Source organism: Gymnoscopelus braueri (assembly GCF_963280865.1).
Source record: "Gymnoscopelus braueri genome assembly, contig: SCAFFOLD_375, whole genome shotgun sequence".
Lineage (NCBI taxonomy): Eukaryota > Metazoa > Chordata > Actinopteri > Myctophiformes > Myctophidae > Gymnoscopelus > Gymnoscopelus braueri.
In genome coordinates, this window is record NW_027660889.1 from 10,639 (window position 1) to 37,977 (window position 27,339).

The window sequence follows — 27,339 nt, forward strand, 5'->3', positions numbered from 1 at the left end:
CAAATATATCTCTGTTTCTCAAGGCTGAGGGCCCCATCCAGTTTCATTTACCGATTTTCACGGACTGCCTTTCACGGATTTACTTTGATTCTCACTCTCCGCCTTTCACAGACTTTATACAGTTTCCCTTTGTACAGATTTATTTACCGGTTCTTTTACTCCACTACAATTATTTGAAAACTTTAGTTACTAGTTACTTTGCAGATATAAATATCTTTTCATACTTGTTTAGATTAGAGCTTCATGCATGTCCTTTTGTAAATGATTTTTTATTAGGTAAATATTTATATAGAAAGGTCTAACCAGGGACTGGGGTTGCAAATTGGCCTCGGCTATAAACCCCATTTACAATGCAATGGTTTCATGTTTTTATAACTTGACTCATTGTTTTTGTATTGTCCTTGTCAAATAAACATAAATAATAATAATAAAAAGGACTCACACATCAAATCACAAATCATGATGACATATAGGAGACAGACAGAAATACACACTACTGCTTCATGCCTCACTGTTTTCTCAGGGCACAACGCATGCAGTAACATTTTCATAGACCTGACTGCTTATTTCTCTCGCAGAATTTGGCAACCCATTTTCCACTTTCCCTTTCACTGCAAAGCGGCGGAAAAAGATCAGATCTACAAGCATACAGCTTGTCACGCAGCAACTGTTTTATGCTTGAAGATCAGATATTTTGCGCAGGATTGAGCACATGTGTGAAGCATACCGATGTGTTTGCTACAGATCGCACTGTTTTATAATGCTGTGCCAACAGATCTGATCTACAAGCATAGGACTCGTCAGGCAGCGACTGTTTTATGTTTGTAGATCAGATATTTAGCGCAGGAGTAGAGCAGGAATGAGCACATTTGTGGAACATAGCGATGTGTTCACTTGTTGCGCTGACAGGGAGGAGAGGAGACGCTTTTGTCAGCGTGGACAGCTGATAGAAGGAGACGCTTTACACTCAGGCAATAATGTGAATATTATTATTATGAATAATAATAATATTGGTTTGTCAAGAGATATCCATGTGTTTTGGACAATGGAGATAGTCACGTAATTAGACAGTGGCTTCAGCTACAGATCGCGCTGTTTTATACGATTTTTTAATAACGATTTTACATACAGAATCTGCAGTTACCATTACAAGTTAGCCTATTTTATAATGTTTCTGCCTGCCTACAACAACATATGTGAGTGAGCTCACTGACTGAGCAGAGTGCAATTGAAATGTTAATAGCTATTTAAAAGACAATGGAACCACCACTGTGTGGGGGAGAAGGTGTCAGCTCGTCTGGAGCACAGAGGGGAGACACTGACCAATAGAATAGCTGGAAAAACGGTCTTCTTGATCCCCAAAGCAGGCAGTGTATGGGATGATGAAACCCCAGTCGTGTTAAATGAATAATCATATTCATGTACATACGACAGGAGATTTATAGAATGACAAATCAATAGACATTTAAACAACTGAATGAATGAATGAATCTTTATTTTGAACATAAAAACAAACAACAAAAAATAAAATAAATGCAATACATTGCAATACAGCCTCTCAGGCAACAACAAAACTATAATTTTACATGTTCAAAAAGGAGTAGGTTGAAGTATAAAACTTATTTGATCCTACCCCTTCTTTCCGCTTCCTTCAGCGTCATCACATTCTTTATCATATACCCACATGGTATACCCTTAACTAAACCAATTATTTCAAATTAAATAAAGTAATCAATATAAATATATATACACATATCCATATACATATATATATAAACATATATATATACACATACATACACATAAACAAGTATTTACACATTCTATAATTATTATCTACATATATCATCATCAAAACAATTGTCTTAGTAACCTATAGATTAATACTGTATTCTTCCTCCCTATACCTCATAATAATACATTCTTTATATCTTTTTTAAAACCGGATCACATTTGAACATTGCTTGAGTTCCACATTCATACTGTTCCATAGCTTAACACCACATATAGATATACAGAACAATTTTAATGTCGTCCGAGCACCTTGAGTTTTGAAATTTAACTCCCCCCTTAAATTATAGCCCCCCTCTCTATCAGAGAGCATCACCTGGATATTACCAGGGAGCTGATTATTCCTAGCTTTGTACATTATAAGGGCAGTTTTATGTTCTATAATATCCCTAAATTTTAAGAGATTTGAATTTAAGAATAATATATTTGTATGATCTCGATATCCAGCTTTATGTATTGTTCTTATAGCTCTTTTTTGAAGTATAACTAACTTATTAAGTGAAGATTTATATGTATTTCCCCAAACCTCTGAACAGTAATATAGATATGGTAACACCAGGGAACAGTAAAGCATGCGGAGGGATTTATAGTCCAAAAAGTGCTTTGCTTTGCTCAGAACTGCAATGCTTCTTGATAGTTTAGTATGTATATATTTAATATAAGATTTCCAGTTCATTCTATCATCTATTATCACCCCAGGAAATTTGTTTTCAAAAACTCTTTCAATATCGACCCCATCTACTTGTATATTTACTTGATTATCTATTTTATAATTACTAAATATCATGAATTTAGTTTTAGCTAAATTTAAAGACAATTTATTTCTATCAAACCACCGTTTTAACTTGCACAATTCAGAAGTGACCAGGTCCAAAAGCTCCTGTAAATTAGTTCCAGAACAAAAAATATTTGTGTCATCTGCAAATACTACCATTTTAAGTATTTTAGATACATCACACATATCATTTATATATAATATGAACAGTTTCGGACCCAATACTGACCCCTGGGGGACTCCACAAGCAATGTTCAAGCATGTTGACACAGACTCACCCAACTTCACAAATTGTTTCCTATCACTCAAGTAGCTTCTCACCCATTTTAATACTATTCCCCTAATCCCATATCTTTCCATTTTATTAATTAATATGTCATGATTAATAGTATCAAATGCTTTTTTTTTTATCTATAAATATCCCAGCTACATACTTGAATTCATCAATAGAGTTGGTGATTTCTTCAACTGACTCATTGTTATTGATCTGTTTGCTCTAAATCCATATTGGCTATCGCTGAGTAGACTGTGTTTTTCAATGAAATTATCTAATCTGTTATTGAAAAGTTTTTCTAAAATTTTGGAGAATTGTGGAAGTAAGGAAACAGGTCTGTAATTTGTGAAGTTGTGTCTGTCCCCAGATTTAAACAATGGTATGACTTTGGCTATTTTCATGTTGCTTGGAAATTACCGGTTTGAAATGATAAGTTGCAGATGTATGTAAGTGGTTTCGAAATCCCACCAATTATATTTTTGACTATTTCATATCAATATCATTACAGTCAGTGGACATTTTATTAGTACATTTATCGACAATTTCAACAATTCCCCTCTCCTCCACTGCTGTAATAAACATTGAACAGGAGTTCCTTTCTATAATATTATCAGTGCATTCCTCAGATATCACAGGATCAGATATATTTTCAGCCAAGTTTGGTCCCACATTTACAAAGAAATTATTAAAACTATTGACAACATCCTCCATATTATAGTTATTAATATCCTTATCCATAACATATTTAGGATAATTTATATGTCCTGAGCAAGGTTATTATAGTTAACTAAAACTAACGAAATAACGAAAACTAAAGGTGAAAAAACATTTCAGTTAACTAAACTAAATAAAAACTAAAAGAAAAAAGAAAAACGATAACTAACTGAAACTATATTTAAAAGAAAAAAGAAAAACGATAACTAACTGAAACTATATTTAAAAGAAAAAAGAAAAACGATAACTAACTGAAACTATATTGTGTGTTTACAAAACTAACTAAAACTAACTGAAATTATAGTCAAAATGCCCTTCGTTTTAGTTTTTGTCAATATCTATAAGCCTTTTAGATTTAAATTAATTTGATTCATTTCCCCTGCGCAGTTCTACGTCAGTTGCAGTCACCGTTGGTCCACTGACGTAGTCGCCCCAAAACACCGTCGCCCCAGGGCAAATCCGGTGGTATTAGAATCACTGGTACGCGAAAGAATTGGGGGCGAGCGTGTTTTGGGGCGAGGTACTCCGGTTGTTTTCAATGTGCATCGTAGCACGTGAGCAGCACTGACTGAGCTGCAAGGCACTGCACGTTACTTTATAATGGCGACGGAGAAACAAGTTGGGAGAAATATGGTCCTATATGGGATTTATTTGAATACAACAGCAAGAAAGACAATAACAATTGCCTTGTAGTGCAAACGGGTGATACAATGTGGAGCAATTATCAAGGGGGAAAACCCCACGGTCCACAGTGTAAAGTAACTAAGTACATTTACTCAAGTAGCCTACTGTAGCCCACTTAAGTAAAATTTTGAGGTACTTTTGCTTTACTGGAGTATTTCCAATTTTCTGTATTTTTACTTCTACTCCACTACATCTCTCAGAGGTAATAATGGTACTTTTACTCCACTACAATTATTTGAAAACTTTAGTTATTAGTTACTTTGTAGGTATTTTGATTATTATTACAAAACATACATTATACACACTTCATTTCGGCCATTTGAAAATAGCCGATCTACAAGCTCACAATGCTTTGGTGAGCTTGTAGATCTGCTTTTTTCAAAAGATTTGTTTACCTTTTATAGCCTACATTTTGAAAACTTGTGAAATGGGACATTCTGCATAATGAGTACTTTTACCTTTGTTTGTAATTTTGATACCAATACTTTTGTGCTTTTACTCAAGTACATTTTGAATTCCGGACTTTTACTTGTAACAGAGTATTTCTACATTGCAGTATTGATACTTTTACTTAAGTAACAAATATGAGTACTTTTTCCACCACTGATAGCGAGTACCTTGACAAGGCAGCCTCTCTGAGCACCTCAGAAACCTGAGACCCCTGGACCCTGTGTGTGTCATGAAAGGGTTTATGTTCATATATTGTATGGCTATTTTGATTTATACCAGGCACACAGTACATGTTGCACTTAAGGCTGCTGTGGACTGTTGTGTGGATGGTTGATTGTCAAACAGTAACTGAATAATATACATTTTTAAATGGTATCTTTTGTTTTAGTTTTTATCACACAGTACTTACTTTGACCTTTTGAATCCTGCACCTGACAAAAAACCCAAAGTATGAAAAAAAAACTAAAACTAACACTAAAACTAATAAAAACTAAACTAAAACTAAGCTTTCTCACAAAAATAGAAACTAAATAAAAACTAGCAAACCCGCTCTGAAAACTAACTAAAACTAACTGAATTAGATTTTTTTCGGTCAAAACTAACTAAAACTAACTGAATTAGATTTTTTTCGGTCAAAACTAACTAAAACTAACTGAATTAGATTTTTTTTCGGTCAAAACTAACTAAAACTAACTGAATTAGAAAAAAAAATGTCAAAACTAACTAAAACTAAACTATAATGAAAAATCCAAAACTATTATAACCTTGGTCCTGAGTCATTTCTAATAATACTATTTAATATTTTCCACATTCCTTTAATATTATTTTTTACTGTTATCTAATAATTTACTATAATAATCCTTCCTGCATCTCCTTATTATATTTGTTAGCTTATTTTTGTATTTTTTATATTTACTTTCTGCCTCTTTAGTTCTTCGTTTAATAAATTCTCTGTACAAAGTATTTTTCTTTTTGCATGCATTTTGCAGTCCTTTAGTGATCCAAGGTTGGTCTGTATAATTATGTTTTCTACTATATTGTTTTAATGGACAATGTTTATCAAATAATATTTTGACTATCCTTAAGAATTTATCATATGCACAATCAATATTATTTTCTGTATATAAAGACTCCCAATCCTGTGTTAATAAATCATGCCTAAGTGCATTAATGGCTTCCTCTGTCCTTACTCTTCTGAATTGTAGTTTGCAGTCAGATTTCTTTTGCAATTAGAGTCATAGACAGTAAAAACAGGTAGGTGATCACTGATATCATTAATCAACAATCCGCTCATCGTCTTATTATCTATATCATTAGTGAATATATTATCTATTAATGTAGCACTATGGGATGTAATTCTGCTGGGTCTGGTAATGTTTGGATGTAAACTCATACTATACATGGTATTAATAAATTCCTCAGTCATTCTATGATTGTTTGATTTCAAAAGATCAATATTGGTATCCCCACAGACAAAAAGTACTTTTTGATTATTTAATGTATACATCTCTTCTATCCAGTCCTTAAAAACCACTGCATGTTGATATAGCTATATATTTAATTTAGTATACGTGAAATCTTTTATCTGTTTGTACGTTAAATCTCTGTTTCTCAAGGCTGAGGGTCCCATAAATATATCATCACGTGGAATTTGCTTTTTGGGCACTTTTCAAAACCGGAAGTGATAAATCCACTTTTGGATCTGATGCATTTGTTGGCAAAAATCTCGGTAATGAACCCCCACACCCCCCAACCTAAGCCAAAAATGATTGGGATGAAGATGGCGATGAAGAAGCCGCTGATGAAGATGCCGTTGATGAAGAGGGTGAACATAGCCATTCCAAAGGAGTGTGTAGGTACAACTGAAGAAGACCCTAGAGAGACAGAATAAAAGATGAAGAGGAGGAAGAGAAGTGAAATAGGAAGAAGAGATTCAGTTCAGATTGACTCCTTACAACTATTGTTACAACTCAATAATCAATATATTTGATAGATCAGTGATTGATTTACCACTCAACATGATACACAAGTCCATTAGTATATTCCTGATTTCAAACTTTTCACCCAAAAATGGCTACGACAATAGTTGCATTTTGAGGAGAAAATCTACTAAATAATGATGATAGGTCTTGGTTTACTTATGTATTAGTTTATTATTAGATGACTATTTCTATGCATTTGGGGCTCTCCGACAAACCCCCCGATCTGACGCAGATTGGGCTGTGATCGGCGAGGTTTTGGTCGCTGTGTGTTAAAGGCTCTGCGAGATGATCCGGCCACGATAATTAGTGTGGTTGCCCTAACAGGGCAACCAGACTATTGTTATAGATAAACTGAAAAATGCTTTATTTCAAACCGCATCTCCTCCCACAGTTTTTATCCCCCAATGTCGTGCCATATGTCAAAATGACCGGCTTGACCGGGAATCGTGCGCTTGTATTTTGCTAAGAGATTGGTTAAATAGTTTAATTGATATTGATTTATTAGTGCATTAAATTTCCCCATCCACTTTAATGGGAAAATGAAAAAACTCCCATTCAAGTATTTATTTCTCAGAAACCGTAAGGGCTAGAGTTTCAAGACTTAGAGGGGTGGTTCATGATTTAGTCCAAAATTATTATAAAAATAATTAAACCAGTCGGCCTCATGGTGTCGCTATAACAGCCCCCTTTACGTTTTGGCCTATAACTCTTGAACCGTAGGTCGTAGAATAAAAATATTTTTTCCCCTAGATTTCTTGGGTCATGACGCAACTCCCCATATAGGCCACGCCCATTTGCATCAGGATAGATTTTCCGCCATTTTGAATTTTCTTCAAAACACACTTAGCTCCTCCTCCCACATATTTTCCCCAAATTTCACAAAAATCGGTACACATGATCTCTGGACCCATGCGATAAACATAGCCAAACGGTCTTTTGATAGTCCTTACTGTTCGTCCGTAAATGGCTTCCCAATTTAGTGGGAGGGGCCCGTTTTACCAAAAATGCCAGAAATCACGAACGAAACGTCTGGTCAATCCCAAATTTGAATCACATGTCGAGGGTGGTTTACTCAACGAATCCCGAAAAGCAGTTCCACTTTGACCCATAGGGGTCGCCACAAATGCTCAAAATGTAACCGTTTGATGCGAAAACCTTATTTTGGGGGGATCAATTCTCTCAAAATGAAACGCAAGCGATCTCATGAGTGACGTGACAATGTAATTAGCGCAGCCTCCGACGGTATTCCTCCCAGCGTATTCCTCGGGTCCCGGCGGCAGCGACCCGCGACCCGCGTCGGCGCAACCACACTTTGCAATTGCCCTGAATTGCGACGCGTCTAGTTACACTCTGCGATGCGTTCCCGAGGGGTTCTAAATATCTAGCAGGTTTGATATTTGGCTCTGTCGCCGACTGGACACCATGCAATGTGAAAGGGGCTATGATACAAATGTATGTATCGGGTCTGGACAACACATGAACTATTTCAACAATATAAAACTAAAATGATATCAACAATATATCAACAATGTAGAACAGTAACACTTTTTTTTTATTAACTTTGATTCATCCACAATCATAATTTCTCAGAACAATTGTCTTACCAACAGTGAGTTGAACAGTGGATTTCTTTATGGATTCAATAAAGCAGGTGTAGATTCCTTCATCAGATGGTTCCACTCTGGTCAGTTTGAGGGACATGTTGCCTTTCTTCACTTCATCCTGGAAGAGAGACGTTCTTCCCTTGTAGGAAGGATCCTTAGCGTCAGCAAGTTCCCCCCCGTTCCTCTGGTAGTAGACATGTGGATCACCTGGTAGGTCTGGTCTGGACCACTTTATGGCCTGGTCAGCCAGGTTGAAGTTGGGATCAGTGGGATCAGTGGGATCAGTGGTGGGACCAACCTCACATGGTAGAACAGCATCCTCTCCAACTGATGATTTCAATATCAGACTGTGTCCTGATGAGAAAAGAAAAGAAAAGAAACATCTTTATTGATACTAAGAGGGTCATACAAGTGTCACAGCAACAACAGCAATAAGAATGAAACAGCAGATGTACAGGTTAGACAAGAACCAAAGCAAGAAAAAAGAAAAAGAAAAAATGAAGAAAAAAGAAGTTCGGAAAAAAAAAATCGAAAAAAAAAAGTCCACCCATAAATTTTGGACTCTGTAGCATGCTGCCATCTGGAGTTATAGCTGTTTAAAGGCCGGCCAATAGGAAGACAGAGGGGGCGGAGCTTCAGACATTACAGCTCGTCCCTATTGGTGGTCTTAGTCCACATACCAAATTTGGACTCGGTAGCATGCTGTGAACCGAAGTTATGGCTGTTTAAAGGCCGGCCAATAGGAAGACAGAGGGGGCGGAGCTTCAGAAATTACAGCTCGTCCCTATTGGTGGTCTTAGTCCACATACCAAATTTGGACTCGGTAGCATGCTGCGAACCAAAGTTATGGCTGTTTAAAGGCCGGCCAATAGGAAGACAGAGGGGGCGGAGCTTCAGAAATTACAGCTTGTCCCTATTGGTGGTCTTAGTCCAAATACCAAATTTGGACTCGGTAGCAGGCTGCGAACCAAAGTTATGGCTGTTTAAAGCCCAGCCAATAGGAATTGTAGATCGGCTATTTTCACTTCCTGTTTGGCGTTGAAGTTTGACGCTTTGCCACGGTCACGTCGTTTTACGAAAACTCTAGCTTTTGATTACTTTTCATCGTTAACGTCTTTTGTGTACTCTGAGCGAATTTGAGGCGGATCCGACAATCCGCCTGGGAGGAGTTCGTTAAAGTACGACGCGTAAAAATGGCGTGAAATGCACCAAAACGCCACTATCAATTAAAGATGGCCGACTTCCTGTTTGTTTTTTGTCAATGCTGCAAGAGACTTTTTCGTAAGTTGGGACATGATACAGGTGTGTACCGATTTTTATACGTGTAGGTGAAACCGTGAAACAGTTCTGTTGGGGGCGCTATTGAGCCAATAGGCCACGCCCACTTTTTTTTTTTTAACCACTGATGATGATGTGTGTGCACAGTAGCGTAACTTTTGGAATACGTGTAAGCCTTCATTTTCCCGTTTCATTATCGGGAAGAATCGGAATAATAATAATAATCATTGCAGTTTCAATAGGGCTTCGCACTACTGTGCAGTGCTCAGGCCCTAATAATAATAATTATAATAATAATAGGTCAACGAGTTAACCATTTGTATTGTCTGATGAAGTTCATTGTGGCAAAGTAGACATTACATCTTTTAAACACAAGGGGGCGATATTAGACAATGTAAGTAGTGTACATGTAATGGGCCTCATTCAGCAACGGTACTTAAGAGGAAATTTCTTCTTAAACCCACTTAAGAAGTTTTTAAGAAGATTTAGGTATTCTCCAATGTTTTCTTAGCTGTGATCTGTTCTTAGATAAGAACAGAATCTACGCACACTTTCTTAAGAGGATTTTTTTTCTTAGACCCATTTAACTCATTGAGTGCCAATGACGTCGCAGACGTCACGTTTTTCATAAGCCCAGAGTGCCAATGACGTCTGAGACGTCATGGAAAAAAAAAAAAAAAAAAAAAAAAAAAACTCAAAAAAAAATCTTTTTTTTTTTTTTTTTTTTTTTTTGGAAAAAAAAGGTTCAGAACCCAAGATATGATGATTTGAAGATTTGCTGCTCCATTCACTTCTTGTTTAACTTTTTAACTGAAAAGGCTGTATCTCGGCTCCAAAGCACTTTTTTTTTACAATGTATTTTTGGCCTTGGCACAGGGGTGATATAGCCAGAAATATTTTTGGCACTGAATGAGTTAAGAGGTTTTGAAGAAGATTTTGGTATACTCCAATGTTTTCTTAGCTGTGATCTGTTCTCAGGTAAGAACAGAATCTACACACACTGATGAGCACTCTTAGGCTGGCCTTTGAGTTCTTAAGTGTGACATATTTGTGCAAAAATAATTAATTCTCGAAGTTTCTTCAATTCTACAGTTGTATAATATAGGATTTAAATTACAATAATATTTTTATCATATCTTTAGAGCAGTGGTTCTCAAAGTGTGGTCTGGGGACCCCCAGGGGTCCTTCAGGGAGTTTCAGGGGGTCCACAGCAAACGAAGAGCAGTTTAATCACTTTAACCCTATTTTATACTTTGTTTGAAAATAGCCGATCTACAAGCTCACAACACGTCCCATTACTGGCCATTTTGAGCTTGTAGATCGGCTATTTTCGAGACATTTTGATAAATCTGTTCTCCTCTCTTTCAATGTAAATGTAAGAGATGTGGAGATTTGTGATGCCATAAACAGTAGGTTAGTTACAGTGTAATGATTTACCTGCAGGGTTGCAGTCCAGCTGATCTAACACCAGAAGTACCAGAAGTACCAGTACCAGTACTTGTGATGCATGTGATGCATTTCTCTGAGAAATGAGGATCGCCATGTTCACATCTAGAAAGAAAGAAAGAAAGAAAAAACGAAAGAACGAAAGAAAGAAAGAAAGCAAGATGGTGAATACTCAATTCTGATAGATGTGGGGGGGGGGGGTGTTCAGTGCGGACTTGGGACCGTTTTGTCAAGGGGGGGGGGGGGGGGGGGGGCGGGGGAGGAAATTCGCACCTGCACACCAGTTATCTGCACCCCTGACTATAACAATAGAAAGCAATACATGATTTTTTTTAACACTCATCTTTTAATTATTATCAGTACAATAATAAAATAACCCTTGTTGTAAAAAAACTAAGTTGTCCTTTAACAGTTGTGACAATTGCACATTATTATTATTAGTATTCCACTCGACCTGTGCATGTTATTATATTTTTAAAATATACTATATGTAACATGTTTGAAGCCATGAGAAAATATGAACTTGTCCTATTCACGTGAGCTGTAATGGGTCTGATTGGGGGGCTCATTGGGGGATAATTGAATCATTAGTGCCACCCGAGGTTATTAATACAGGGTGTGGTACACAACAGAGGGGTTGAACGAACCAAACCGTTTGTGCCAGGTTGAACGGAGGAGGAAAGCAGAGACTTTGAAGCGCCAGTTTATACCGTTTTGATAGTTTAAACGTGACATTAAGCTGCAGCCAAGGTTAACGGACTTTCGAACCCAGCGGAGAGGAACCTGCCGTTTCTGTCGGGCCGTGGGATCCGAGCGCCGTGGTCGAGACGCCGGTCGGGATTGGAGCCGACAGCCGAAACCGGTGAGATCAACCCGAGCGTTCTGCTCGTGTTGGAATACAAATTAGAGGGGTACCCCGTTATCTAGTTATTATTTGGGCCGCATCGGGCGGAGAAGACTTTTCTTTTCATTTGGAGTAAAAGGATTAAAAGGAACTGTTGCGTCGCGGGAGCGCGATCCGAAGAGAGCGGTCGCGGGACTATTTATTTATTTATTTAAGCAGCGTGCGTGCATGACAGACTCTTAAACGCCGTGTGCACTTGTTTATTGTTTGTATCTTGCATTGTGACCCGCGGGGTTACAAAGGACAGTGGGATTTGTTTGGGTGGGAGGGGCAGTTGAAGTAATTATTGTTTGTTTTTGATTTATTTGTTTGTTTGCTTGTTTATTTCATTTATCAGGGAGAGCAACTGGGACAGAAGTCATTGTGAAGTGTTATTATTTGATTTAAATACCGGTTGACCTGTCAATTAATTCCTGGCTATTATATAAAAAATCTTATCAGTTAAAACACCCACCGATCTCGTTGTTTTTCCTTTTTGGTAGCGATTATCCTTTCAGTTATAAAGGCAGATTGTTACATGTGGTGGCCCGTACGGGGATCGTGGGTTTAAAAGTAGACACTGAAAGCCAGTATTTGAGAATTGATTTAGAAACAAAAAAAAAAGGTAACATTTTATAATACACTGTAAAAAAAAAAACTTCTGAAAAAAACGATGGCACAAAGTGGGGAAAACCCAGAACAGCTAGCACAGATAGTAGAGGAGGCTGTTCAGGGCGAGGAGGAAGTTAATATTCCAGATCGCCAATCATTTGAACGTCACCGTAATCCTGTAGGTGAAATCACGTCACTCATTAGCTCTTTGTACATCTCTGATGAGGAAGACGAGGATGAGGAGGACGAAGAGGAGGAAATTGAGGGCCCGGGTCCAATACAGCAGGACTGTAATAAAATAACCCTTGTTGTAAAAAAACTAAGTTGTCCTTTAACAGTTGTGACAATTGCACATTATTATTATTAGTATTCCACTCGACCTGTGCATGTTATTATATTTGTAAAATATACTATATGTAACATGTTTGAAGCCATGAGAAAATATGAACTTGTCCTATTCACGTGAGCTGTAATGGGTCTGATTGGGGGGCTCATTGGGGGATAATTGAATCATTAGTGCCACCCGAGGTTATTAATACAGGGTGTGGTACACAACAGAGGGGTTGAACGAACCAAACCGTTTGTGCCAGGTTGAACGGAGGAGGAAAGCAGAGACTTTGAAGCGCCAGTTTATACCGTTTTGATAGTTTAAACGTGACATTAAGCTGCAGCCAAGGTTAACGGACTTTCGAACCCAGCGGAGAGGAACCTGCCGTTTCTGTCGGGCCGTGGGATCCGAGCGCCGTGGTCGAGACGCCGGTCGGGATTGGAGCCGACAGCCGAAACCGGTGAGATCAACCCGAGCGTTCTGCTCGTGTTGGAATACAAATTAGAGGGGTACCCCGTTATCTAGTTATTATTTGGGCCGCATCGGGCGGAGAAGACTTTTCTTTTCATTTGGAGTAAAAGGATTAAAAGGAACTGTTGCGTCGCGGGAGCGCGATCCGAAGAGAGCGGTCGCGGGACTATTTATTTATTTATTTAAGCAGCGTGCGTGCATGACAGACTCTTAAACGCCGTGTGCACTTGTTTATTGTTTGTATCTTGCATTGTGACCCGCGGGGTTACAAAGGACAGTGGGATTTGTTTGGGTGGGAGGGGCAGTTGAAGTAATTATTGTTTGTTTTTGATTTATTTGTTTGTTTGCTTGTTTATTTCATTTATCAGGGAGAGCAACTGGGACAGAAGTCATTGTGAAGTGTTATTATTTGATTTAAATACCGGTTGACCTGTCAATTAATTCCTGGCTATTATATAAAAAATCTTATCAGTTAAAACACCCACCGATCTCGTTGTTTTTCCTTTTTGGTAGCGATTATCCTTTCAGTTATAAAGGCAGATTGTTACATGTGGTGGCCCGTACGGGGATCGTGGGTTTAAAAGTAGACACTGAAAGCCAGTATTTGAGAATTGATTTAGAAACAAAAAAAAAAGGTAACATTTTATAATACACTGTAAAAAAAAAAACTTCTGAAAAAAACGATGGCACAAAGTGGGGAAAACCCAGAACAGCTAGCACAGATAGTAGAGGAGGCTGTTCAGGGCGAGGAGGAAGTTAATATTCCAGATCGCCAATCATTTGAACGTCACCGTAATCCTGTAGGTGAAATCACGTCACTCATTAGCTCTTTGTACATCTCTGATGAGGAAGACGAGGATGAGGAGGACGAAGAGGAGGAAATTGAGGGCCCGGGTCCAATACAGCAGGACTTGGCCATGATTAAGGACAATATTCGGACCTTGGAAGGTCATGTGGAGCATGTGCTGGGTGAGTTCGAGAAAGCGAGCGAGAGTACTATTAACCGGGAAGAGGTTCTGAGGGAGTACATGGATCGTAGGATGGGCGAGATGGAGGTGCTTGTGAGGAACACAGTCAAACAATTAGAGCAAGGGGTTGTTGAGTGTTTACAGAGGAGGGATGAGAAATGGAATAATGAGGTCTCGAAAATAAAAAGAGCAAGTACCGCTCACCTCAGAAGGGCCCATGTTTCACCTCGCCCAGAATTTAGTTTCTATGGAACACATACACCTCGCCATCACCCCACAAGTACTCCTTACCGACAGTCCACCAGTACACCTCAGGTACCGCCCACTGCTGCCTCGCAGGGTCCATCCGTCCCAGTACCAGCCAGTCAGCCCGTCAGTGCACTTCAGGTAGCTCCCACTATGGCCTCTCATGACCTGCCCACCCTCGTTTCTTCCAGTCAATCCATCACGCCATCTGGGGGGCAGCACCCCGTTGCAGCTACTGACCAGTCCGTTAGTGCACCACCTGTTCAGCCCGCCAGTGCCTACCGATACTCTAAACCCGCCATCAGGATGGAATTCCCTAAGTATGACGGATCTAAGGAGATTTCGGATATCATGTACTTTGTGGAGCAATGTGAGAACTTCTTCTCCGTTAGGCCCATGTCAGATGTGGAGCTCATGGGGACGCTTTCGAGTGTCCTTGAGGGGTCCGCCAGGAGTTGGTGGACATCCGAGAGGCAGAAGTGTAAGTCTTGGGCAGAGTTTAAGGAAGCGTTTCTTGTCGCGTTCTTGCCTACCGATTATCAATCGGAAGTGGAAGAGAAGCTGCGTGACATGCTGCAACTTCCCGCCCAAAGTCTACGAGACTTTGCCTATGACTACCGTGCGCTCTGTCTGAAGTGGAAGCCGGAAATCACTGAAAGTGAATTGGTGAGGAAGATTCTCAACAACTGTAATCCGAGGATTGCTGGGTGCCTGCGCGGACACGTTCAGACGGTGGATCAACTGGTGAAGGTTGGGTCCCAGGTGGAAAAGGATTGTTCTTCCTCCAGCGCCTACTGGAAGAAGGTAAATCAACAAGGCGGAGACAAGGGAGTCAAACAGGGCGGAGACAAGGGAGTCAAACAAGGCGGTGACAGAGGAGTCAAAACGTCGACAGGGAAAGGAGCTCAGATGGCACGCATGGATGTCAAACTGGGGCAACCTGACAAAGAGGAGTGGATGAACCTATTAGTCGTGCCTATTTCCACCAGAGGCGTGGAGTTTGAAGCGGTGATGGACACAGGCTGTTCATACACCCTGATGAGGAGAAGCAACTGGCAGCGGTTATCCCGAGTAGGGGAACATCTGAGGAAGTGTGATGACCGGAAGTTCATCCTGGCGGATGGAAAGGAGCACCAAGCGGTGGGGAAGGTGGGTTTGATCTACGACTGGCATGGTCATATGTGGTCTGTGGAAACATTCGTCCTAGACGACCACAATCTCACCTTCCCTTTGATGCTGGGCCTCGACTTCTGCCTGAAGACCAAAACTGTCCTCAACTTTGGCGAAAAGACTTACGGAGTGTGGGGTCCTGAGGGCTACACACACTATCCCTTTGCCTCACAGGCCTCACCCGCCCTGTCCTCGGCAAAACTCTATCTCGCTGTGCCGGTGTCGCCATTGATGGGCAGTGTTGGTGTCCCGCCATTACACCGTGTCCGAAATGTTCCACCCGAGGTGGAATGTCTCTTCGAGAGATGGCCGTCTGTGTGCTCGGGACAACTAGGTAAGACCAATGTTGCCACCCATAAGGTGCACACCACGGATGAAATGCCGGTGCGATGTAGAGCCTACCGAGTCTCACCGTACAAACGCCAAATCATCGTGGATGAGGTACAGGGGATGCTCACCAAGGGGATCTTGGAACCCTCTGACTCTTCCTGGGCCGCACCGGTGGTGTTGGTCAAGAAGCCGGACGGGAGTAACCGGTTCTGTGTGAACTATAAAGGACTCAACTCCAAAACTAATCTGGATGCCTACCCCATGCCTCTGATACACGACATCTTGGAATCAATGCATGGAGCATGCCATTTTAGCACCCTGGATCTGAAGGCAGGATACTGGCAGGTTGCTATGGATAAGGAGAGCAAACACAAGACCGCAGTCATAACACCCATCGGACTGTATCAATTCAGAACCATGCCCTTTGGACTGAAAAATGCTGGGGCTACTTTCCAGAGATTGATGGAGAGAGTGCTCGGTGATCTCAAGGCAAGGTGCTGTTTCGTCTACATCGACGACATTATCGTCTTCTCTCCAAGTCCCGAGCAGCATATGAGAGATCTTGATGCTGTGTTCGCCAAGCTTCATGTCGCCAACCTCACCCTGAATCTTGAGAAATGTCACTTCTACCGAGAGCAACTGAAGTTTCTGGGGCATATCGTTTCTGCCCAGGGGGTCGAGACGGACCCAGACAAAACCGTTGCCGTTATGAACTATCCAGCTCCCCATGACTTGAAGTCACTGCAGAGATTTCTCGGAATGGCGGGCTGGTATTTCAAATTCATACCTCACTTCGCAGACCTGGCCGCGCCGTTAAATCACTTGAAGCGGAAGGGGGTGAAGTGGAATTGGACGGAGGAATGCCAGACAAACTTTGAAAAGTTGAAGCAGACTCTAGTGGAGGCGCCTGTGTTGGTCCAGCCCGATATGTCACTACCGTTCCAGGTGCATACTGATGCCAGTAGTGTCGGGTTGGGAGCCGTACTGACCCAGCAGGTGGGCGGCTTAGAGAAGGTGATTGCTTATGCCTCTCGGGGACTCAGAGGAGCCGAATGCAACTACTCTACATCCGAGAGAGAGTGTCTTGCGGTCGTGTGGGCGGTGGAAAAGTGGAAACACTTCCTTGAAGGAGTGGAGTTCGACGTGTACACCGACCATGCTGCCCTCTCTTGGGCATTCAAGAACCCTAAGTCCTCGTCTAGACTCACTCGCTGGACAATACGCCTTCAAGAGTTCCAATTCAACATATACTACAGGAAGGGTCACCTGAACATCGTCCCCGACGCCTTATCTCGGGCGGTGACTCCTACTGAACAGCAGGCAGTGTGTGCAGTAGTGGCAGTGTCTGGCAACTCGGAACTACCCACAACGCTAGATGATCTATCCAAAGCACAGAGCGCGGATCCTAAGGTCAGAGATCTTCTGGAGAACCTCGACCTGTCGAACCAGCGGACCGATCGGATGGGCTTCGAGGAGATTCAGGGAATATTGTATCGGAGGCAACCAACCAGGGACATCGGACTGAAGTATCAGGTGGTGGTGCCAGAGAGCCTTGTCCAATGTTTCCTGGAGTACTTCCATGACCGCCCCATGAGTGGGCATCTAGGAAGACTAAAGACCCTACTCCGAGTTCTCGAGGTGGCCTGGTGGCCGACGGTCCGCCGAGAGGTGTGGGACTATGTTAAGAAGTGTCAAGTTTGCCAGCAGTACAAGCCAGAGAATCAAAAACCATCCGGTATGTTGCAGTCCACCCAGATAAGCCAGCCAGGAGAGGCCCTCGGGATCGACCTGATGGGGCCGTTCCCGAGGAGCAAGAAGGGAAACACCATGTTGTTGGTCACCATCGACTACTACACCAAATGGGTGGAAATGTTTCCGCTGAGAGATGGTAAAGCCCCGAGGCTTAGTGCGATCCTTAAAGATGAAATATTCACTCGATGGGGGGTCCCTAAGTACCTGATCTCGGATCGCGGACCACAACTAACCGGAAATGTCTTTGACGATCTCTGCAAGACCTGGGGTGTGGTACACAAGTTCACCACCAGCTACCACCCCCAGGCCAACCTCACGGAGAGGGCAAACCGGACCATCAAGACTATGATCGCATCATTCGTGGGAGACCAGCACAACAAGTGGGATCAATGGTTGCCCGAGTTCCGATACGCCATCAACACTGCAATGCATGAGACCACTGGCCATACACCTGCTGAAATGTCCATGGGCCGTGGGTTGTACGGACCCTTGGAGCGTATGTTAGCATCTCCACCAATGCCCTCACAACCCTCTTACAATCTCCTAGAAAGGCAGCAGGCCATGGTCAAAGAGGTCAAACGAAGGGTGGGTGTCTCTCAAGCCAGACAAGCCAAGTATTATAATGCCCGGCGGAAACATGTACAGTTCCAGCCGAGCGATTTGGTCTGGGTGAGAACACATCCACTCTCCAAAGCATCTGATGCATACTCGTCGAAGCTTGCGCCAAAATGGTCAGGTCCAGCTATAGTGACGAGTCAGACAGGCCCCATAAATTACAGAGTGAAATGGAAAGATAGTGACAAAGTGGATACGCTTAATGTGGTCAACCTCAAACCCTACTTTGGTAGGACTTGAAAATTAGCTTCCAGCTTGGGGGGGGGGGACTGTGACAATTGCACATTATTATTATTAGTATTCCACTCGACCTGTGCATGTTATTATATTTGTAAAATATACTATATGTAACATGTTTGAAGCCATGAGAAAATATGAACTTGTCCTATTCACGTGAGCTGTAATGGGTCTGATTGGGGGGCTCATTGGGGGATAATTGAATCATTAGTGCCACCCGAGGTTATTAATACAGGGTGTGGTACACAACAGAGGGGTTGAACGAACCAAACCGTTTGTGCCAGGTTGAACGGAGGAGGAAAGCAGAGACTTTGAAGCGCCAGTTTATACCGTTTTGATAGTTTAAACGTGACATTAAGCTGCAGCCAAGGTTAACGGACTTTCGAACCCAGCGGAGAGGAACCTGCCGTTTCTGTCGGGCCGTGGGATCCGAGCGCCGTGGTCGAGACGCCGGTCGGGATTGGAGCCGACAGCCGAAACCGGTGAGATCAACCCGAGCGTTCTGCTCGTGTTGGAATACAAATTAGAGGGGTACCCCGTTATCTAGTTATTATTTGGGCCGCATCGGGCGGAGAAGACTTTTCTTTTCATTTGGAGTAAAAGGATTAAAAGGAACTGTTGCGTCGCGGGAGCGCGATCCGAAGAGAGCGGTCGCGGGACTATTTATTTATTTATTTAAGCAGCGTGCGTGCATGACAGACTCTTAAACGCCGTGTGCACTTGTTTATTGTTTGTATCTTGCATTGTGACCCGCGGGGTTACAAAGGACAGTGGGATTTGTTTGGGTGGGAGGGGCAGTTGAAGTAATTATTGTTTGTTTTTGATTTATTTGTTTGTTTGCTTGTTTATTTCATTTATCAGGGAGAGCAACTGGGACAGAAGTCATTGTGAAGTGTTATTATTTGATTTAAATACCGGTTGACCTGTCAATTAATTCCTGGCTATTATATAAAAAATCTTATCAGTTAAAACACCCACCGATCTCGTTGTTTTTCCTTTTTGGTAGCGATTATCCTTTCAGTTATAAAGGCAGATTGTTACACAGTTTCCCATCAGTATCCCGCATTGACGTAGGTCAGCGTTGTGAAACTGGCGGCCCGCGGCCGTTTTGCGGCCCGCGGAAAGGTCCATGGCGGCCCGCAAAATACTTTTAAAAATAGTAAATTGATACTACATCTAACACACATAGAGTCGCAGTTTGCATTGCCTTGCTGTGCGTCCAAGCAGCTCTCCCCCTCCCCCACTCGCTGCAGCGAGTACCTCTGATGGCCCGCTGTACAGAAGCATTGTCTCTTCCCAGCTGTGGAATGTTCTGACTGATTGGCTCGTTAACAGTCTACTCAACTACGAGTCGAGTAGCAATCTGGGAACCCATCGCCAACTGAAAATGAAAAACAGCGCCCTCTGCTGTTTGTTCTATGTCTGTTGGCTCTGGGCGGAAGAAAACGTAACACTAGAGCGCAAGGAAACCGGTGTTTGTGTATGCCTTCAGCGCATCACTTCCGGTGGGTGCCACTATGTTTTCATTCCCACTAACAATATTTCTACACGGAACACTAACACCACTTCTCCCAGAGAACATGGATCGTTTTGGTTATAAGCCCACTTGTTTCTATGATGAAAGAGTAAGTTAAAATGTGAATATCTTTCCGTGGTTTTGTCTACTCCGCGGACGCTATTGTTAAATTAGTTTGGGTTTGTTTCGAGGGGGAAAGATCGACGGACATGTGAATCCCGCCCACTACATTTGATTGGGTAAAGCGCGGCCTGCTTCCTGATCTGAATGCGCACACGTTATGACGAATCTCCCCGACAGATTCCAACGCAGTGCAGAATCTGTTCTTGAGAGATTAGTCGAGTAGTAATGGCTATACTATTTGATCCTCACACAGGAGTCAGCCTAGCACGGACATGTACTCTCTCTCTCTCTCAAAATAACTGGTCCCTGACATTGGCAAGTTGGTTAAAGCAAAGAGATGTCAGGTGTCTGGAAAAAATATAATAATGGTAATAGGTAGTTAGAAGCATTAATCATATATGTGTTAAAAACGTATAAATGTGTCAAAGCTGCTTCTTTTATTTCTCAGGAGCTTGCCCAGTGAAATCCTCAGTGTTAATTGAACTCAGAGCGTATTTAACCCATTCAATCCGGGAAAGCATCTGTGTCATTTTAAGATTTATTTGGCTATTCAAAAATAGCAGATATACAAGCTCACAGTGCACTGAGTGCTGCACTATGAGCTTGTAGATCTGCTATTTTTGAAAAATCATGGAAATGTGTGCAAGTCTTTACAAATGTCTTCTAAATCCTAACAGTTTTCTGAAACACTTATGTTGCTATAATATGTGGTTCTCTGACTAATGTCAATATTATATATATATATATATATATATATATATATATATATATATATATATATATATATATATATATATATATATATAGGGTTGGGAAGTAACAGATTACATGTAACGCCGTTACGTAATCAGAGTAAAAAGAAAACGTAACGGTAACGTCTTAGAGTACATTTTAAAATGTGTAATCTGGATTACAGTAACGGGGGCGTTGTAACGGGCGTTACAGGAGGATTACATTCTCCCCTTCCCCTCATTCATTTTACAAACAAGTTATACATTATTATAACACCAAACAACCACCTGCAAGAGCGCACACTCCGCACAGACGGCAATGGATTGGAGTTGAGCGCAGCGCGCACCTCTCTGTGTAAAATCCTCACGTGGAGGCTGCTGCTGCGTCCTAAACGGTGTTGCCAGACTTTGCGAGAGAAATAAGCAACCAGGTCTATGAAAACAAGCCCAAAAGAAGCGACTATAAAAGGCCACATGAGCACTTCAAAGCTATATATGTCGTCCATTAAACAATGTGCATATTTATATATGTTGGCTATTTGAAAATAGACGATCTACAAGCTCACAACCGTTCTACCACTATTTACAAGCAACTTCAGAAAGATTTGCCCAATGTGGCTTATAATAATAATCAGACCAGGCAACACTGCAGACACAGAGATACCAGGGGTGCGTTCGGAAATACAGCACTGAGCACTGCCCACGGCTTACTTTTGATTGACTCTCTTTATTTGTGGCTCTCTTTTTCGTCCTCTTTGCAGTGATGTTCCTGCATGAAAGCCTTTACTCTTAACCTTAAACTTATCAGATGGTTTGGTTAAAGGGACTATAATCTATTAAAGTGTCTTTCTTTGGTTCTGATTGTTACTAAGGTTGTGCGGTTTAACGGTTTAACGGTTTAATACGGTTTTATAAAATCTTGACGTTCGTCAGCCAAACCGCATGTCACGTGACATCACTGGCATGTGCGTTGCGCTTATGTGAAAGTGTTTACGTGTATGACCAGCGCTGTTTTGTCCCCCTCATTGACTTAACTCTCCAAAAAAAAGAAGGCTCTGGACGGTACGTGCATGTTAAAAGGTGTCACGTGATTATTGATTACGGAAGCGCAGCAGCAGAAATCAGCTGGGAAGCGGCCACGCTCAGTGTTGCCATGTCCGCGTATTATAAGCGACTTTGGGCTTGTTTTTCTGTAAAGTTTTCTTGTAAAATGTTGGTCGTTGTGGGTTGCGTTTTATTGGGTCTTGTTTCTAAAGTGTACTTGCTTAGGCTTACTTCAAAAAATAGCCTAGGTTTTAAGTGCTCATGTGGCCTAAGTTGCTTCTTTTGGGCTTGTTTTCATAGAACTGGTTGCTTATTTCTCTCGCAAAATCTGGCAACACTGGCCACGCTCTGCAGCAATACTAGTATCCTAAGCCTCGAGAAAATGGCAGCGAGCCAAATAACAGCTGGAGACCTGGTCTCAAAAAGTAAAACAACAGCCCCAATATGGGATCACTTTGGATTCATAGCCAACGAAAATGGAGACCCAGAAAACCTACACAAGCCGATATGCAAGCTGTGCTTTAAAAAAGTTGCGGCTGCCGACGGTAATACGTCAAACCTAAAAAATCACCTTCAAAAGAACCACCCGCTAACCTACTCGAGGATGGCTCCAACTCAAGTGGGCACAAAGCGACCTGTAGCTGGAGGACAGCCAGGAATCGTATCTGCCTTTGCTAAATGCACAAAATATAGCAAGGACAGTGCGGGGTGGAAGTCACGCACCGCAGCTGTAACCAACTACTTAGCGAGGGGAATGGTGTCATTCAACACTGTGGAAAAAAAAGAGTTCCAAGACATGCTGAGCAAATTGGATCCACAGTATGAGCTGCCAGATAGAAGGTATTTCTCAAAGACGGCCATACCTGCCTTATACAATAAAGTTAGAGAGGACGTGCAGGTATTGGCGTCGGCATCTGACTTTTATTCACTGACAACCGACATGTGGTCAGCTCGTAACATGACACCATATATGTCGCTGACATTCCATACCATCACACCGGAATGGACACTGGAATCTAAATGCCTCCAAACTAGCTTTTTCCCCGACCAACACACCGCTGACAATCTTGCGACTGCCCTGGAAGGTGCACTTGTAAACTGGGGCTTAGATGCAAAACAACTCGTGGCAATAACCACAGACAATGCCAGCAACATAAAATCTGCCATCGAGAAACTTGAATGGCAATGGTTGAACTGTTTCGGCCATAACTTAAACCTCGCAGTCACCAACTCAGTGTCACAACATAAGAAGATAGTGGACCGCGCGATTGGAGTTTGTCATTGCATCACTACTGCGTTCTCTCACAGCTGGCGTAGACAGCAGGAGCTACACAAGAAACAAAAGGAGCTGAACCTAAAAGATCATCGTCTCATAACGGTAAGATATAGCGCTAAATATGTTATTTATTTGGCATATTAATGATTAAATATATTCTATTCTCATTTAACTTATTTAATGGCCAATAAATTAATTATGCCTAGCGTAGGCCGACAAACGTGTGCTTTCCTTTTATTATTTGTGTGACTTATAATGTTCTCGTGTATTTTTTTAATTTACTTTTAGGAGTGTGTGACCCGCTGGGGTTCCCGACAAGCAATGATCGACCGTATCCTAGAACAGGCACCAGCAATTCGAGCAGTACTGGCAGCGGACAGAACATCCAAGGTGAAATTCACGTGGCAAGACGAGGATGTTTTGAAATCTATAAATGCTGCTCTCAAACCTGTTGCTGAGTTCACAGACATACTGTCTGCAGAAAAATATGTCACAAGCTCCTGTATCCTACCCCTGTTAAACTTGTGCCGAGATGATGTGCTGCATGTCACAGAAGATGATGTCACACTAACGAAGGACATCAAGCTGGGAATTGTTGACAGGCTAAATGACAAATATGTCTCGGACAAGGCTCAGAAACTGCTGCGCAAGTGCACCATTCTTGACCCGCGCTACAGGGATCGGTATGGGGGAGGGGCAGTTGAACTTGGTTTAGATGATACGAAAGCTGATATACAGGCGGAGATGGTCGCATTGGCAGGGAGGGAAGTCAGGGAACGTCCTCCAGTGGCTACGGAGGTAGATGAGGAGACAGAGCGTGGCGTTGCTGCTGCACCACGAAAAAAGATCTCGCTGGGTAGTCTGCTCCAGCGAAGACCTGTTGCAGCCGACCAGCCTGCTGCGACCCCAGAGCAAAAGGCAAAAGAAGAGCTGGCTAACTACTTGAGAGAACCCGTCCTAGACGGGGATGAAGATCCCCTTATGTGGTGGAAACGCAATGCAGACCGTTTTCCACAATTGTCGATCGTTGCCAAGAAATATCTGTGTGTTTGTGCCACAAGCACGGCCTCTGAACGAGTCTTCAGCACAGCTGGTAACATAGTGTGCCCTGCACGAAATCTCCTTAAACCAGAAAAAGTTGACATGCTAGTGTTTTTGGCTAAAAACCTGGAGTAGGTTGCCGCTATCTGTCTGAATAATGGCTATGAAGAGCAATTGATTTTTGTGTACACGACGTTTATTTAGAAAGAGAGTGAGACTTTCATTTTCGTTTAATTTAGGTTTTATTATTTTAATTTGAAGAATGTTCAATGTTGTGCTGCTGCAGCCTGCAGCTACTTGCACTGCATAAAGTCACCTTGTTATAAAGCCTGTTGGGCTAAGAAAGTATGCGCTTCTACTTAACGTGCACAGTCTGCACATGCACATAGGCAATAGCCTACAATGTTATATTGTTTACAAACTTCAGAGTTGTTACAAAGTTTGCACTGAACTTGAAGTTGCCTTTGGTATTAAGCCTACAGTTAGGCTAAAAACGTGCACTTTGTAAAATATTCGTGTTCATTTTTTGTTAAAAGAAAAAAAGATTTTTTTGTATTAAATACTTTATTAACAGTTTACATATTGTACACAAAAAGCCCTAGGGGCTTGTTTCTTGGTATTGTTGAAATGTTTATTGTTGTTGTAGGTAAAACATTATACCTATTACCTAATAGCCTAAGTGGCAATAAAATGTTTTGTATCCGATGTTCTGTCTAGGGAGGCATCAATACTTTTGTACTTCTACTCAAGTAAATTAGTTCAGGACTTTTACTTGTAACAGAGTATTTCTACATTGCAGTAATGATACTTTTACTTAAGTAAAAAATGTGAATACTTTTCCCAGTGCCTGGAGTCCGTCAATAAAGTGCAGTTGTTTCTCCCTATAAGAATCTGTTTATTTCTTTAAACGCACTGAAAGAAAACTAACTGCTTTAATTTTGATCCTTTAGCAATAGCAGCCTGTCTAAATGGTAATGTAATGTTGTCAAATGTTGGTTGGAAACGTAACGTTGCTTTGTTTGAATGGGTCGACATTAACGCTCATTAAATGGACAATTATGCGTTCATTTTAGAGTGTGGTAATTATAATGCAATCAGAGACTGCTAATCTGCTATTACAGTCTGTCGCCACCAGATGTCTCCTTTCCCCAATACCACTATTATTGGGGAAAGGGAGCTTTCTGGTGGCGACAGACTGTAATAGCAGTCTGTGTTTGCATTAATTTAACAGCCTGTCATATCAGACCATGTTACGCGGCCGCTGGCCACTTAAAATTAAATAAACGGTAAAACCGAATACCGTGGTTTTTTGGGGGGCATAAACCGTGGTTTAAAAATGTGGAAACCGCACAACCCTAATTGTTACTAGGTTCTGATAGTAACTTGGTATTTTCTATTTATTTTATCTAGCCTATATGTATAGCCTTAGGGAATATAGGCTGTAAACTAAAGGCATTTAGTGTCTTTTTATTAAAGGATATGCATTTTATTAGGTTTTATTTATTTTTTGTAAAGGTCAAATAAAATGAGGATTTCTATTTAAAGAGTAGCCTACGGTATAAATATAATTGTATAGAGTTTTGCTTAAAAGTAATCGAAAAGTAACTGAAAGTAACTAGTAGTTACTTTTTAAATGGAGTAAACGGGATTACGTTACTGACTACATTTTTTAGCAAGTAACTTGTAACTGTAGGGGATTCCTTTTTAAAAGTAACCCTCCCAACCCTGTATATATATATATATATATATATATATATATATATATATATATATATATATATATATATAATCTAAAAAGACACAGTATGCGTTCCCGGATTGAATGCTCCTTACAAATTGCATTTTGTTTTTAAAGGTGATATACTGTAACGTTGAAGACCCCTGGCCCCCGGTGCTTCTTTTGGGCTTGTTTTCCTAGACCTGGTTGCTTATTTCTCTCACACAATCTGGCAACACTGCCAGAGACGATTTTTATACAGTCTATGGATGATACATGCCGCTGTTTAGATGCCTCAATAAAATCATACAGTGTGCTAAAAAAATCCGCATTGATTGGATAAAAACCTGTAATATTTTTATTTTTCCATGCTCCCCCCCCCTTTTTTTGTCAGCAGAGCCATTGAAACATGTACACAACTCTTCCCATGTTGATTCTTTTTTTCTCACCGATACATTGTCCGTTCTTTTGTCTTCGATTGTGTCTCCATACTGCTCCATTAACTGAAATAATAACAGCTTTTCATGGCTTGTAAAATTCGAACTCCGTGCGCGCTGCGTCATCTTGTTTTGGAAAGTAAACTATCCAGGAAATGAATGAACGTGCCGATGCGCGAGGGGAACAGATCTATAAACCCACCGCGCTGCACCGAGTGACGCGTTGTGAGCTTATATATCTGTTGTTTTTAGCGAGCGTCTCGTTAAAGCCATTATTTTTGGCTGCAGGAGATATTTTTAACACGCCTGCCCACATTATCTCAAAAGTGAATAAAAAAGTAATTCTAATGATATTTGGCTCAAGAGAAGAATTATTCCTTTTTATTTACAGCGCAAATCCAAGATGGCGGACACACAACAAAGTTGAATCCATGAAATAATCACTGTTTAAAGTTTTAATCACTGTTTAAAGTTTTAATCACTGTTTAAAGTTTTAATCACAGGTTAAGGATTTAAATCACAGATTTGTTAAGCAATGCTTAAAATTAAGTGGTGCAACACAACTCGAATTAAAATAAATCCTAGATCAACAAATCTTTGATTAACCCTAAACTAAGCTTTATTTAATCCCTCTTGGTGCAACGCAACCGACCCTATGAGTCACACACACACACACACACACACACACACACACACACACACACAGTGTATAACTTACTCAAGAGTTGTCACGTTGTAAAAATGGAAAGTTGAGCCAAAAGGTTGTAATCCAGTGACTGATCTGAGTGTCTCTTCTTCGAACTGTTGTGTGCGAGGCGGAGTCGCTCTCCCGAAGCTGTGTTCC

General features: G+C 41.3%; 1 protein-coding gene across 1 annotated transcript; it reads right to left on the bottom strand.

Moving 5' to 3' along the window:
• Nucleotides 1-1,558: 1,558 nt before the first annotated feature.
• On the bottom strand, nt 1,559-27,339 carry LOC308081082 (butyrophilin subfamily 1 member A1-like). Its single transcript, XM_080457481.1, has 4 exons — nt 27,214-27,339; nt 10,990-11,103; nt 8,275-8,628; nt 1,559-6,562 (listed from the first exon to the last, which is right to left on the bottom strand). Exons 2-4 carry the CDS (start codon nt 11,093-11,095, stop codon nt 6,300-6,302), a joined length of 723 nt encoding a protein of 240 aa, XP_080313607.1. The 5' UTR covers nt 11,096-11,103; nt 27,214-27,339; the 3' UTR covers nt 1,559-6,299.

Excerpts from the sequence above, each read along its gene's own strand:
- LOC308081082 (XM_080457481.1), bottom strand. The coding sequence starts at position 11,095 with ATGGCGATCCTCATTTCTCAGAGAAATGCATCACATGCATCACAAGTA. Across the intron at positions 8,629-10,989 it reads GCTGGACTGCAACCCTGCAG|GACACAGTCTGATATTGAAA; the intron begins GTAAATCATTAC and ends TTTTCTCATCAG. Across the intron at positions 6,563-8,274 it reads CACTGTTCAACTCACTGTTG|GGTCTTCTTCAGTTGTACCT; the intron begins GTAAGACAATTG and ends CTGTCTCTCTAG.